Genomic DNA, 14,151 nt, shown 5'->3' with positions numbered 1-14,151 from the left:
CATGGTGGCTTCTGAGCCCCTAAATGGAAGGACCATTCCATATTAGGTAAAGTTACCTCGTGTTGAGGAAGTCAAAGCTGCGATCTGCGTCCTATAAGCCTCCTATTTCAGCTTTCACGCACTGCGGCCTAACCCGAACAGGTGCCATTTCAAAGAGACTAATGGTGTTTAATTTAAAATGACTTTTCGTGCCCTTGTCCTGTTGAGCCGCGCTGGTGGAGCCTCTTGGCCTGGGCCTTGAAGTTGTTGTGGCAGCGCATCGACGTCCCATACCTAGCCTGGCCACTTGATCATGAGTAAGGCATTACAGTACCCAGCCTGGCGTGAGCGACGTGAGGAGTAATCTGAGTATAGCATTGTTGCTAATAGAACAAGTGAGTCCGTCAGTCCGTCAGTCGGGCAGGATTGCTCGCTTCAATTGCAGGGTTTGCACTAAACGGCACTAGTTAAGACTAGCGGCGCCCAAAGCCTGAGCCGCAAGGAATCCCACCGTCACAGTGGTGAACTCTGGCGAGATCGATTTGACAGGTGCTTCTTGGCGAATTCCGAAAAAATAAAAATAAAAATAAAAATACCGGGCTCATCTATGCCACGAATTGATCGCATTAATTGAATGTTATTGGCGCAGGTTGTAGCGGTTCTTGCCGCACTACTTCCAAGGCATTAACAACGAAGCAAAGCCTCGCAGGGGAAAAATAAACGGGGTGGTCTGATTGCTCACCGACCTAGGCTAGAACTCGGACTCTTCCCTCACACCTACAATTTATCTTTAATTTATGGCGTCGCAATAGGGAACCGAGGCACTAATCTTCTGTGACTCTGGCGCCGAGGGAGGAGTCGTAGTATAAAAGAAAAGCATTCTTATTTTTATCCTTGGTCATCGTAAAGTAACATATCCAGTTTTTGATTTGATAGAGGGGGAGAGTTTGACTCCGACACTACAGTCGTGTGATTATTAGGGTTATCTGGTCATCTGGCCATTCCTTCCACACCAGTTGACCGTGGCAGCCCTTTGATTATTTCTGCAAATCATAGCAGAAGGAAAGGTCAAGCTTCAGATAAGAATACACCCTCAATAAGTACGGAGTCAAGTCAAAACTTCGAGCTCAATGGTCCACTGACAAGATCGCAAGGTTGAATATCTTGGTCGAGGGAACGCATATTATTAGTTAGTCGGAGGCCATTTCTTCTAAAGTACCCGTGAAAAGAATCACTGGAGAAGACATCGGCCATACCAGGCCATTTGCTGCACTCCCCTGCATTATTTTTTTGCTAAACCACATATATTTACACGCAGCGCCGGAATAATGTCGGTGCGCGATTATCTTATCGGGCAGCTTCTTATCGGAGCCGTGGCTATCCGAGCATCCATCCTACCCCTCTATTGGGCTGTTGGTTGATCTGTTGATGCTTCGAATTTTCCGTTGTGACTGAAGCGAAGATAATAAATTTATTTCAAGCTCTTTTTCAGCCTGCTTTATTTGCTACAAAAAAAAAACCAAGAAATGGCGACCCCCAAGACGGCACAATTTGGTACATGGGAAAGCCCCATCAACATAGAGACCATAACTGCTGAAAGCACCAACATCATAGAAGTAACTGCAACTGTATGCAATCAACATTTTCTATGTACGACCTGAAAAAGACTAACCATGGAATGCCCGTATATGGGCGTCTCTAATGCATCAAGGCCAATGGAAAGATATATACTGTTGAGGCTCCGCCGAGCGTGGATGGACGATGCACTATCATCGAGTATCAGCAAGGCAAGAGCCGGGAGGTGCTACCGCCCGACTACAGCGCCCGAACTGCTGTGCACGGTTATGGTGGAGCTGCAATTGAAACCACTAGCAAAGGCGCGGTCATATTTGCAGACTGGAATACAAAAGGGGTCTTCTCGCTCGACCCAACTACGAAGAAGGTGACGGCTGTGCTGACTGCCGACCCTCAAGTGTTCTTTGCCGACTTTGATGTTCATCCACACCACCCTGAGTGGATTTTAGCGATTCGTGAAAATCACCACTCACAGCCGGAAGAGGAGAACTCCTTGGTCGCCATAAATTCTGCGGACCAAACCATACATGTTTTAGCTTCAGGGGCCGACTTCTACACATCCCCTCGCTTTAGTCCGACTGGAGACCGCATCTCTTGGACCCAATGGAATCACCCAGATATGCCATGGACAGGTACAAAGCTGTTTGTGGGGTACTGGAAAGGAGATGGAACGTTGAGTGACGTCAAGGAGATTGATGGTGAAGCCCGCAATGTAAGCATCAATCAACCAAAATGGGGACCCGACGGAACACTGTTCTACATAAGCGATCGCTCCGGCTATTGGCAACTACAAGCTTTACGTCAAGACTCAGCGAAGCCTGAAACTATTATTCTTGATGGCCTTGAGAAAGGTGAGTTCTCCTCACCGGAATGGCGTCTAGGCAGGTAAGAATGAAAAACCGACTAAAGTCATTATGTTAAATAACATGGTTATTAGCTCCACCTTTATTTCTCTCACCAGCGATACTATTGTTGCTACATGGATAAAGGATGCAAAAGAGACCCTTATCTCGATTGATCTACCAAGCTCAAAGTATTCCGTATTGTCGGATAGCCTCACAGGCATTAATGGCCACGCCGTACACCGACTCTCCGACACCAGCTTTGTTGTCATAGCAGACAGCCCAACCGTACCTAAAGCGCTCTACCATGTGGAGCTCAGTCAACCTCGTCTCAAAATTGATATTCTCAAGTCGTCACTTCCTCTAGATATACCTGATGTATTCTATTCACAGGCAGAACATATTTCATTTCCACGAACTGAAGGCTCCGACCAGTTAAACACGACTTCTCATGCCTTTTACCTTCCCCCTAAGAATGCGAACTATGTTGGTACACCGGGAGCCCTTCCGCCTTTGATTATAGACATGCATGGTGGTCCAACGACCCACACAAGCCCTGGTTTGGCACTCACATATCAGTATTATACTTCTCGTGGATATGCTGTGGCTCTACCCAACTACGCTGGCTCTTCTGGATATGGACGAAAGTATCGGGACTTGCTAGATGGCGCATGGGGGGCTCTGGATCCAGCTGATGCTGCAAGCTGTGTCACATATCTTGTCAAAACAGGCCGAGTGGATGGGTCACGTGTAGGTATCATGGGCGGTAGCTCCGGGGGCCATGCGGCCTTGGAGGCTATCTGGATGTTTCCATCAGTCTGGTCAGCTGCCGTCAGTCGGTATGGCATTAGTGATCTCGAAATTCTCGTTGAGGACACACACAAGTTTGAGAAGCATTATGCTTTCCGCTTGCTCTTTGCGGATAATGTACCGGATGACGAGGACCAACGCCGCCGCGTATATCGACAGCGTAGCCCGCGTTTTCACTCTAAAGAGATCCGGGCACCTGTGTTGCTGTTACAGGGAAGCGAAGATAGGGTGGTTCCCCCAAATCAAACGGAAATGATGGTGCGAAGCATTACTGAGAATGGCGGAATCGCAAAAATGACCCTTTTTGAAGGAGAAGGACATGGGTTCCGAGGAAAAGAAAACCAACGCAGGGCTTTGGAGGAACAGGATCAATGGTGGCAGAAGTATTTGGTTCGAGCAGAGGAGGCTTAGTTTACCATTCAACTGTTATTCGCAAAATAAAAGGCATTACCCTAACCATATGCAAATAAAAGGCCTGTCTTAACCTTTGTTGTACTCATTCGTAGTGCATTGATCTCAAAATCAAAATCAAATATATTTTGGAAGGGGTCTTCGGAGTGGCTTTTTCAAAATGCACTGGTCTGTAAACACTATTCGTCAATCTTTAGCGCCATCACGAAGAGAAATATCGTCAAGTAAGTATTTCATGCCAACAGAATATTGATAAAGGATCAATGATTAAGCAGGCCGCCTGATTGTTTGTGTTCAGGTAAATCACGTGCGCTACGCAATATGGCGTGAACAAACCATCAACGCCTGAGCTGTGTTTGTTTGGCGGCCACTTTCACGTCGCTAAAGATACAATCATGGTTTCATTGTCCGTCTCGAGAAGTACGATATCCGGTGTCATGTATCAACTAGAAGGGTGTACTTTTCAAGTGACGATGGCAGATCAGACACAGTCGCCGAAGGTGGCAAAATCACAATTAGGTTCGATCACCTTTTTTACCTTTTCGGAGTTTACAGGTGACAGGTTCTAATATTGAGCTTTCAGGATGTTTAGTATGCCGATCTAGAAAGGTATGATCATTCTGGTCCAAATAAATTGGTCTAATATATACTCTTGGAACATCCTTTGTATTTATTAATATCCATTTGACAGGTTAAATGCGGCAGAGAAGCTGACGAATGTAACGATTGTGTTCGGCTTGGGGTTAAATGCCCCGGATATCAAAATTTAAGTAACGAGCTTTCTCGGGACGACATACACTCATGCGTTGCGAACATTTATCAGAACTCTGGCATTGAAAAGAGACGGATAGGGTCATGCAATTAATGCAAAGCCTCTAAAACAAATGTTCCCGTGGTCTTCTGAAGTGCCGCCGATGTATTTAAAAACGCCTTAGCTGCATGTACCCTGCTCAAGCTCTGCACTATATACCTGGAGGTCGCTCACAGGCATCATCCCCGAGAAAAGATTAAGATTACTCTTTGACTTGTTCTTTGAGCGCATAGCGACACTTCGCTAATTTGGATTTATCCAAAAAACATCTTCCTTACAATCTTTTGGTAAGGGATCGCTGATAGAAGATTACGGAGAAGCACTTGTACTGATAATATCTGCTTTGGGTGTGAGGTATTTAATTCTTCTTTTCGCTGCCACTCATCATTTACTGAGTGTTTAAAGGATGTACCATCATGAAAATATCTCAGTTGCAGTTAATTATGCCGAGAATCCCCCGCGTCATTCATGAGTAGTTCGAGCGCAGGAGCTTGCTATGCGTGGCATCTCTTGTCCTTCCGTCACGACTGTGAAGGTAAGTCAATATTGGCTACAGCTTGTTCTAGGCTGACAACATTGACATATAAATGTTGTTAGACCATGATTCTTATCTCGGAATATGCCACGAGGGCTGATGAGCGTGCACTCACTTTTGTCACATTGGGGTGTTGTTACCAGATCATGCGACTACTAGGACTAAATTCTCCCGATAAGATCGACGAACCGCAGAATTCAGATGACTTGAGACGCAAAGGGACCGAGCGTAAATTGCTCTGGTCATGCTTTATTTTGGATAGCTTTTGTACCGGAGTCACCCCGATGGTACGTCAAAGACTGCTGCAATCAAAGACAATCTAACTGAGCTACAGGCCTCTATCCCAAAACCGTATCGAGGACGCGAAAAGGCAAATGATAAAGCTCCACAACGGTGATTCAGAAGCTGAAATTGATTTTAAAATCGAGGCACCTCAGCATGCACAGTCCATAGAGCGCAAGGGCTCTTGGTCTGAAGTTTTCAACAAAGATAACCGAACTCGTACATTGGTTGCTGTGATCGCGATGTTTGGACAGCAGATAACTGGTCAGGTTTTCGCAAGTCAATACTCGGCTATCTTTTTCCAGTCGGAGGGCTTCAAAAACCAGGCATTTCTTTTCAACATGCTCACAAATGTTGCGTCACTTGTCTATCTCATTAGCACTTGGTTTATCATTGATCAAGTTAGTAGACGAATAATGTTGCTTGTACGTGGATCGGGAATAGCTATTTTCATGTTCATCGTCGGTGCAATTGGGGTGTTAAGCCAATCCTAACCCGTCTGAGAATAAAGTATTGGTATGTCTCCTGAGAGTCTAGTGAATTATTGGTGGTATTTATTAACATTGCTTTGATCAGGTCGCATCTTTTATTCTCTACAGTTGCGCCTATAGCTTATCATGGGCACCTTGGTAAGTGGTAATTTCCGGGTTTTCACCTCTCCTAGGCTAGTAAACAAAAGGTCCTACGTATTCGTTAGCGAGGCAGCATCGACGCACATAAAGGAGGAACAAACCTTCTGGATGGTGTTATTTCAATCCTCACAACTTTCGTGACTAGTTTTACGGTGCCTTATCTGCTCAAGGCACCGTACGCTGATCTAGGGGCCAGAGTTTGGTTTATATACGAGTCTTTGTGCACAATGATGGTTGTAGTTGCGTATTTCTTCATTCCAGAGCCAGAATGTCGTAGCTGAGAAAAATTTGATCAACTGTTTGCATCTGCTCGGCCATTCAGGGAATTCTCAAGTATGGAGACGACACCGGTAGACGAGCCGCATCGGGAGCTGGGTGTAGATACGAAGCATTAAGCAACGAATACTAGTGTGCATGTCAGTGGGACCTGAGCGATTTTAATTGGGCATACTATTTGATCTACAAGCTACATTTTAGAAGCAAAAGAGATATCTATACCATTGACCGATACTAAAAAAAAGAAAACCATCTAACTTTCAGATGATTATGGTCATAACGATTCAGATGTGAGACACAACATTGAAGTCAATCACAGGGATGCTATCTCTATCAAGTAATCAATTTATGTTATCGAACACTGTCAATTTTGAACATATTAATATTTATATTATATCCAGTAGCTATAGAAATCAACTCCATAGCCTTTAAATACTTAAATATACAAATACATTTCTCTTTCGTAAAATGTAAAGACGAGCACACAACAGTATTTGTTTTATCATTCCTCCAGATAATCGATAAAATTAACCGACAGAAGCGAAAATACCGACCAGAGTAGCTGCCAGGGGCAGTAAACTCCTTACTGCGTTGAGTGAGGTCCAGCTCTGTAACAATCCCTGCACCTCCACAGCGGGGTTTTCGCCAGACATAGCATCAGGTGCAGTATTAGCTTTCTCATGCAGAGCATTATTAGTACTAATCATTCCAATTAAAGTAAATGGAACAATGCTCATAACGATAATCGCTGCTGTAGAGTACAGAGCCGACGCATTCGGGCTGACTAGTTGGTACAAGGACGAGCCTGACCGCACTGACCATGCGAGATAGAGATACCCAGATGCTGTCAAAACGGAGATTGGTGGATTTTGTGTTTTCCCGTGGTTGTATAATGTTGCCCATAGTTTGGTTGCTTGTGATGTCGACAATTGACCATCTTTGTGGTGTTGGCTGAGAGATGGAACAACGCTTAGGCTGTATGATGCAATGTTACCTATATATAAAATTAGTTGGATATGGAAATTAAATATGGATCTAATGCTCACCAGCTAGCCAGGCAGAGCCCGCCAGGCCAACTGCCTGTGCAACACGATAATCCACTGGGAGCTCGCTCATTATTTTTGTATTCCTGGTATAAAGTGATATACGAAAGCATACAGAATTCGAAGGTCGAGGTGTATGTTATAAGTATCAACGTGTGATATGAAAATGTTACACCGAATTGCAGATTTCAAGGCCCAGACAATCTAATATATAATCGGCTGTTGATATTATTGAGTGACCCGTCGGCCTCGTGCTTGTTGGGATGCCGATAAAAGTCGTAAAAAATTAGGGGATGGATCCTCAGCTCCATACGGCATACGCTAAAGTTTTGCACATGTTTGAGCCCATCATTGAAGCACACCTCGTCGCTAGACACCAACCTTATTAGAGCTTGCGCCCCCTAGCCTCACCCTAAAGGCCTTGAAAGCGCCGGCATTACGGTGCCTCGCAAGGCCGAGGATTACACAACCATAGATCATACAAGTACGACCAACATCTTCAAGCATAGTTGGAATTAAACAATAGGTCTGGAGAATTTCGAATTTCGACTCAGCATTAATACGTAATAATATGCAAGATCCCCGAAAAATTTCGAAGCATCTACGTCCAGCAACTCTCTAGACAACTAAGATCGGCGTCGGAGCCTAAGGCATGCCGACCGACGCTCGCGCTTTAACTGTGTACTTGTTAGAAGTCACAATGCTTATCTAGAAATTTAATTCTTTAAATAGAAAAAAAAATTTACTTAATTCCATCGACACCGAGCCAGCCACGTATGCATATCCTGAGCTTTCAATCTCGTTTCTTTAAGTCGGGTGTCATTATTCATCGCCCTTGCGGTTGGGATGAAACAAGGCCCGTACTTTGGCGAGCTTCCAGTTCTGTGAGAGAAGAAGTTTGAATGAAATGACTATCGAGCTACAGTGGAACTACGTGGAAATATTCTCTTTTTCGTATTGGAGTGAGATCTCCTTTTGTAGACATAAGCATAATTTCGTCTGCTTCAGAACTTACTAGAAGATGTATTTACTAGTGTTGGAAATCGTACGCATTAAACGTCTAGATAGCCTTAAGAGGGACGAATGCGAAATATGAAATGACACTGGGTTAACCTGATATAGTTGGGGCGTAGCGTCTCATTACTAGTGATGCAGTCCCCGCCGCCCCGCATGTTAAAGAACGATTGCGCTGCAGGCTGCAGCAAATATCAGTTCTGTCAACTAAAAAAATCGATTAACATCAATCTTTGCAGCAACAGCAAGTCCAATACAGTAAAAAAGATTTCAAAATTTAGCAGCATCGAACATCTTCTGAGACAAAGGCATTGCATGATATATTAAATTGAGGCGAGCCACAGCCTCTACTACGGATTATCATTTTGCAATCTATAGCAACTGAGCACGTTTTATTTCTCGGTGTCGATATACTGGTCTTTCTTTCTTTTTATAAAACGTTGCGCGCACCCGAAGCATTTACTCGGAAATGGAGTTTATCCACTCCCTACTCTCAACATGGTCTTCAACCGCTCCTTCACCAACCTCCTTCCCCCAATTCGCTCGTCTCCCGCCTGAAGTACGGACGATAATTTGGGAATATGCCATGGAATCGCGAATCATCCCCATAGAATGGCACTGTAGAAGACTCGATACACCTGCAGCCTCGTCCGAAGGTATACAGGATGGTGGTGTGAACCAAAGAATGGCGATCACTACCTGTACATTGGGACCGAAATTTTGCCAATGTAGGAGTTTTCCACCCAGCTCGCCACACACTGTGGCACTTCCTTCTGTTTTTTTCGTCTGTCGAGAAAGCAGAAATGTTACCCGGAGACATTACTCAGCACATTTTGATAAGTATTACGATGTACATGGCCGTCCTCTAGTAAGCCCTTCAGCTGACAGAGAGACTACGGAGGAAGATGGTGATGAAACAACTCCCCAACCGAAAATAGGAGCTTTTATCAATCCCGCCGTGGACGGCATTTATCTGAAGTTTAAAGTGACGTCAGTAAGCGAGATTGTCAACTTGCATCAGTTTGTTGAAATCATGGTGAAAGAAGCGGCCTGTATAACAAAGATTGTGGTTAAGCCTACCATTATTCTACGCCCATATATGTGGTGGCAGAAGGAAAGATTCCAGAAGTGGAGAAATTGGGGTCCGGATGGGCACTGGGTTCCTCCGGGGTTGCACAGACTCAAGAAGCTCAGAGAAGTAGTGGTGCTAATAGATGGAAGTGTTTCTTCCAAGATGCTTCCAACGGAGTGGCGAGAGAGGACTGCGTCAATTTGGAGTGAAGAATTGGAGAAGACGAGGCTAGATTGGCCAATTGAGTGGGAAGGTAATATGCCTCCATTGAGATTTCAGTCACATTTGTAAAAAACGGCTAGAAATTACCATTTTTAATACTTGAATACTTTCCAAAATGCAGCTACTATATCTCCCAAGTAACTGGCAGTCTGGACCGGTTGAACAATACCATTAGAATTTTAGCATGATGACTATTAGGTGTTGAAAATCACTCTGTAAGAGCAAGTAGCCTTCGTTTTAGGTGTTAAAAGCATTTACAATTACATATACCAAGTTAATTAATCAATACATTCTCTTAATATAATTTACATCATGAATGAAGATAAAGTAAGCCTAGAAAGTAATTTAGTAAAAATCGATAAAAATTTCTTTGGATAGCGTACCTGTCAAATGGCCTCTTGCAAGTCGTTAAAAGGGCTCTACAGGTATATCGCTGTACAAAAAAGGTTTCTCGCCCCTCAACTGTCTCCATCTGTTTGTGGATTCTATCAACTCATTACACCCTGTAAGCACCCAACCCCATTTCTTTAAGAAGCCCTCCATAACCTCCCACGACTTTATATCCCATGGTTCTCCCCAGACAACGAGGCCATTCCTCTCGTCATGGGGTTCGAGTTGATCATCCCACATGGCACCTACTACATCATCGCACAGGTCACAGAAATCAAATCTCCCTTGAAGACATATCAAGTTATCACGTAACGCCGGCAACGGAAATATATCCATCCACGAGTGATGGAAGACTGAGCGTTGCAAGGCAGTTGGCATTAGGGCCGGTGGGATGTGGTTGGGGAGAGGCAAAGCCGATACTTTAATATTCGGCTCATCGCAAATAAAAACATCTGGCAGAGAGAGAATGGTCATGTTGGTGACAAGGGCACGAAAGACATTGAATTGCACCAGGGATAGAAGGTGATCAACCGATAGAGGAAGCGCGAATGGAAGGATTTCCGCATTCGTAATTATCGGGCTTCGGGATAACATGCCTGCCGGTATGTGATTGCCCCGAGATTGCATCAAGAAAGTAGAAGCCACATATTGCTCCTTACGACGTCCTACGCCAGTGATCAGTAAAAAGATCGGACCACCAACCGGTGGCTTCCTTGTCGGATATATGGCTTACGCCTTGCCCTTTGATTGAGGCGGTTCTGAAGGCGACGCCGCACTTTTGCGTCCGTCATGCCCGTCCAATTCTCATCATGAATCACGGCCTTGGCGGAAGTTGTTAGAAGATGCTGATCTACGACGAGACAAGTCTAGCTTACATCATACATAGGCTTCATCGGCTGCAGCCTGACGGTACTCTCCATGGTCTCCCCTGATTCACGGCCTCGTACTATGCTTCTGGCTCGAATGGAAGTCCAGCAAGCGCTTTTGCTGTGCAGACTGCTGACAGTAGCTCGAAAGCTCCAAGGCGGACACAGATGACGAAGCGAGTAAGTCACATGACTGAAGCCGTTTGGTCTGTATACGGTTAGAGTGGCGCTAGTACACACTTTAATGCAGGTTGCTGACAGCCACCGCTAAACCCATTCTGGTCATCATCAATCGTTTGCAGGGCAACTTGAATAATGTGATTATTTGGTGCCTCTGTGAAGATGTACCGAACTCCGACTTTCTATGCAAAACCGAGAGACCGAGATAATTCGGCAGGAATATAAATATGGTCTTCTCAACCCTTGCTTGGCCTTGGCTACGATTACTTCAATATTAACTTCAACTACTATCAACTTCTCAGCATCAACGCACATGCACTAGTCACAACATATCCACATACGCTCTCAATAATGTCAGAAAAACCGCTTGTCCTGGTAACCGGAGGAACTGGTTTTCTCGCCATCTGGGTTATTGTCCATCTCTATAAAAAAGACTATCGCGTCCGTACAACTGTTCGGTCGCTATCGCGTGCCGATGGCATCAAGGCTCAGCTACGCGAAGCAGGAATTGAGGAATCGAAGATATCGTCACTAGAAGTCTACGAAGCTGATCTGCTCAAAGACGGTGGATGGACTGAGGCCATGAAAGGTGTCATGTTTGTTCAACACGTTGCGTCTCCGTTCCCGTCGAGCCTGCCAAAACATGAAAATGATCTCATAATCCCTGCACGTGATGGAACTCTCCGTGTACTTCGGGCTGCTCGTGATGCCAAGTCTGTTCATCGGGTTGTGGTAACTAGCAGCTTTGCAGCCATCGCATACGGCCATGATAACGAATACCCCGAATTGTATAAGTACACGGAGAAAGAATGGAGTAATCTTGAGTCCAAGGATACCTCCGCATATCCAAAATCCAAAACTCTAGCTGAACAAGCTGCGTGGAACTTTATCGAAAAGGAGGGTGGCAGTCTCGAGCTTACCGTCATAAACCCAGTTGGTATCTTTGGCCCCGTACTGGGAAAAGACGTGGGTACTAGTGCTCGGGCAGTCACTGAGCTTTTGGAAGGCAGTGTACCAGGGATTCCTCAGTTAAGCTTTCAGGTAGTCGATGTTCGTGATTGCGCCGACCTCCATCTCCGAGCGATGAAGAATCCTAACGCGAAGGGAGAGAGATTCATAGGGGTCGGAGAAGGAACTATCTGGATGGCGGATATTGCAAAATTGCTGAGGAAAAATCTAGGTGATAAAGCTCAGAAAGTACCCAAGTTTGTTTTTCCCAATTCTTTCGTCCGCATACTCAGCCTTTTTATGCCTGTTGTCCGTTTGATTGTTAAAGAACTAGGAAAAGAAAAGTTGGCCAGCAATGCTAAAGCTAAGGAGATTTTGGGATGGCAATGGCAATATAACAACGAGGAAGCTATTATGGCATTAGCAAACAGTCTCATCAAACTGGGAGCTGTCAAAATCTGACAAATTTTTGTTCTTCTTGTTTTTTAAACATCCCCCTGCCCTTGATTATATGCATAAAACCATCTACTATTCAATGATGAATGCTTAATTACAGTTAATTTACTATTAACTATGTACCAAAATTGTCAATAATGCTATCAATATGCCTTTCTACAAAGAAGAATCAAAACAGAACAAGTGAAATTAAACCTTTATATATGGATACCTTCGACACATGTTTTCTAAATGACAGTGGGTGAACATCGTGAGAGGAACAAACCTGGTATGTAGAGACTGCATTTGAAGTCTGGGGAAACTAACAACTGGAAAACGAATTTGCCGTCTGGAAGGAGAAAGCATCATGCCTGGGCAGTTTCTAGTTTGGCCAGATTTCTTTTGTAAATACGAAACGATTATTGATCCAGATCCAGTGTAAAATCTAATTTTCAGAGACGGATATCGATGTCGATCAGGTCGTAATCATGATGAAAACAGCTGAGAGGCCCAGTGCACCTGAATTCCAGATGAAAAGGGGAGCAAGTATAGACCGACGAACTCATTGAGGAGGGGAAGGCTACTTATATCTTCATTAAGTTCCCTGTGATATTGCTCGAACCAGGACAGTTTCGGTATGACCAGCTCCTCCAATTGAAAATCCAGGTGGTGGTAAATATCATCCAATTCGCGAGAACGGTAGGAGCTTCCCGGATTTACGTCATCTTCAGGCTCGACACGAATCATTAGAGAATACATGTTATACCATCGACGTTCGATCCGAATTGATGCAAACTCTGATATAGCATGCAGCGCCTGCTTGGCATCTTCCGAGAGACGACCTTCATCAAGAGGAATGTCTGTTTCTCTCGCCCATTGCGCAGTGTTCTAGTAGATATATACGTAATTGATAGATATGTTATCAGAGGACGTGGTGTTGGTTGGCAAAGTTGTCGTCGATGGATGTGTTATCAGTAGACGTATTGGGCACTAGAATAATATTCAAAAGACTCTAGCAAATTGGGTAGACTTATGATATGTTTAAATTTTGCTATTGGAGATATTCTGCTTCAATATGTCTGAATTAAGCAAGAGGAGTTTATGAATTTACGTTCTATCAAAAGTAGATATACTCGAGGAAGACTTTTGCACTTATACATTTAAAAGGGACTTAAAAATCGTTAAACGTATTTTGGGTTAGAACAATCCTTTCGGACATGTTCGATTTCTCCTTTTCATACATACAAAACACCCCATATTGATTATATAAAGCTGGGATGCTATCTTTTATCATAGCTGAAGATGTTTTTTGTTGAATCCATTCGTTCATTCCTTTAGGCTCAAATTGGAACACATGTTGAAAATTCAGCCTTTCACTAACATCATTGTCGCAGACAATGGGCTCTAGACACAATAGCTATGTATTAATAGAAGAAAACAAAACAATGACACATAAGGAGTGAATTATTGCTCACTTCCTTTTAGAAATGGAATGTCCCTACTGAAATAGCAAAAAGAAAAGACTGCATAGTCTCCTTTCACTTAGAAACCATTATGACTGTCCTTTTCATGTGGGATCATACAATGAATTTTATAGCCAACCTCCACATTCTTACCATATATTGTTTGGAAGCTATCGTTAGAGTATAGATTCAATAGTATATTAGAAAGGTAAATTAATTGAAAAGAAAAAAGCAGAACTCTATTGGAGGGACGGATATTGATCCACTGATTGCTACGGGAGACAGCACAAGATTTCTTAACGTATTGAATAATGCACCTTCTACAATACTACCTTTTGAGAAGCCAGCTTGTGTAGTCAGAAAAT

The 14,151-nt window shown here is 43.9% G+C and overlaps 6 protein-coding genes across 6 annotated transcripts; 4 read left to right on the top strand and 2 right to left on the bottom strand.

Moving 5' to 3' along the window:
• The first annotated feature begins 1,340 nt into the window (after positions 1–1,340).
• BGW36DRAFT_382447 (Alpha/Beta hydrolase protein) lies at positions 1,341–3,754 on the top strand. Its single transcript, XM_046216540.1, has 3 exons — positions 1,341–1,607; positions 1,691–2,439; positions 2,492–3,754. The coding sequence occupies exons 1-3, from the start codon at positions 1,506–1,508 to the stop codon at positions 3,615–3,617; spliced, it is 1,977 nt and encodes a 658-aa protein (XP_046070435.1). The 5' UTR covers positions 1,341–1,505; the 3' UTR covers positions 3,618–3,754.
• Positions 3,755–4,924: 1,170 nt separating this feature from the next.
• BGW36DRAFT_360995 (uncharacterized protein) lies at positions 4,925–5,739 on the top strand (the record flags this gene model as incomplete). The annotated part of the gene is made up of 4 exons (XM_046214234.1): positions 4,925–4,963; positions 5,026–5,191; positions 5,226–5,250; positions 5,298–5,739. 4 exons carry the CDS (start codon positions 4,925–4,927, stop codon positions 5,737–5,739), a joined length of 672 nt encoding a protein of 223 aa, XP_046070434.1.
• Positions 5,740–6,680: 941 nt separating this feature from the next.
• Positions 6,681–7,269, bottom strand: BGW36DRAFT_360994 (uncharacterized protein; the record flags this gene model as incomplete). Its single annotated transcript, XM_046214233.1, has 2 exons — positions 6,681–7,147; positions 7,200–7,269. 2 exons carry the CDS (start codon positions 7,267–7,269, stop codon positions 6,681–6,683), a joined length of 537 nt encoding a protein of 178 aa, XP_046070433.1.
• Positions 7,270–8,628: 1,359 nt separating this feature from the next.
• BGW36DRAFT_382444 (uncharacterized protein) lies at positions 8,629–9,659 on the top strand. The gene has a single exon (XM_046216539.1). The coding sequence runs from the start codon at positions 8,680–8,682 to the stop codon at positions 9,571–9,573; it is 894 nt and encodes a 297-aa protein (XP_046070432.1). The 5' UTR covers positions 8,629–8,679; the 3' UTR covers positions 9,574–9,659.
• Positions 9,660–9,776: 117 nt separating this feature from the next.
• On the bottom strand, positions 9,777–10,918 carry BGW36DRAFT_382442 (uncharacterized protein). The gene is made up of 4 exons (XM_046216538.1): positions 10,770–10,918; positions 10,628–10,715; positions 9,888–10,559; positions 9,777–9,837 (listed from the first exon to the last, which is right to left on the bottom strand). The coding sequence occupies exons 1-3, from the start codon at positions 10,812–10,814 to the stop codon at positions 9,913–9,915; spliced, it is 780 nt and encodes a 259-aa protein (XP_046070431.1). The 5' UTR covers positions 10,815–10,918; the 3' UTR covers positions 9,777–9,837; positions 9,888–9,912.
• Positions 10,919–11,069: 151 nt separating this feature from the next.
• On the top strand, positions 11,070–12,401 carry BGW36DRAFT_382441 (putative NAD dependent epimerase/dehydratase). The gene has a single exon (XM_046216537.1). It carries the CDS (start codon positions 11,292–11,294, stop codon positions 12,348–12,350), a length of 1,059 nt encoding a protein of 352 aa, XP_046070430.1. The 5' UTR covers positions 11,070–11,291; the 3' UTR covers positions 12,351–12,401.
• Positions 12,402–14,151: the final 1,750 nt, after the last annotated feature.

This window comes from Talaromyces proteolyticus, assembly GCF_021365285.1.
Source record: "Talaromyces proteolyticus strain PMI_201 chromosome Unknown BGW36scaffold_8, whole genome shotgun sequence".
Lineage (NCBI taxonomy): Eukaryota > Fungi > Ascomycota > Eurotiomycetes > Eurotiales > Trichocomaceae > Talaromyces > Talaromyces proteolyticus.
Note: the sequence above shows the minus strand (reverse complement) of the source record. Positions and strands in the feature narration are given on the sequence as shown.